The sequence below is a fragment of the Atta colombica genome, unplaced genomic scaffold, assembly GCF_001594045.1.
Source record: "Atta colombica isolate Treedump-2 unplaced genomic scaffold, Acol1.0 scaffold234, whole genome shotgun sequence".
NCBI classification, from domain to species: domain Eukaryota; kingdom Metazoa; phylum Arthropoda; class Insecta; order Hymenoptera; family Formicidae; genus Atta; species Atta colombica.
Genome location: NW_017259332.1, coordinates 348,605 through 348,997, shown reverse-complemented (window position 1 = coordinate 348,997; position 393 = coordinate 348,605). Strand labels below are relative to the sequence as shown.

General features: G+C 25.7%; 1 protein-coding gene across 1 annotated transcript in view; it reads right to left on the bottom strand.

Moving 5' to 3' along the window:
* Window positions 1-156: 156 nt before the first annotated feature.
* Window positions 157-393, bottom strand: part of LOC108688515 (probable chitinase 2) — a 5,034-nt gene continuing 4,797 nt past the window's right edge. The window contains exon 7 of the mRNA XM_018194816.1: window positions 157-300. Within this exon, the coding sequence (XP_018050305.1) occupies window positions 157-300 (144 nt within the window). The remainder of the gene's footprint in view (window positions 301-393) is intronic.

The following is a 393-nucleotide window of genomic DNA, read 5'->3' as shown; positions in this document are numbered from 1 at the left end:
AAATAATTTTCGCATTGTTTGTTTTAAAAAAAACAAAGTCATGTTTATATATATTCATGCATGAAAATTTTTTAATCGCGTGGGATTTATATATTCATTTCTAAAAATGTGTAATTAGGAAAAAATCGATTTTCATTAAGGGATTATTTTTTAAAACTATAGAAAAAATACCTTGGCTATCATGGCTTTGCGATTATCGTAAACTACAACACGATCTTTATTAATCGCATAAGCAGTGTTGCTCTCATTATCCCATCCAGTTGTCCAATTTTGTGAATGCAATATCAATGCCTCGCAAATCTATACAAAAATGTACAATTTATTTATGAATAATTTATTTATAAATATTTTATATTATACATTTTGCGTGTTAAAGAGTTCCTATGTGTAATA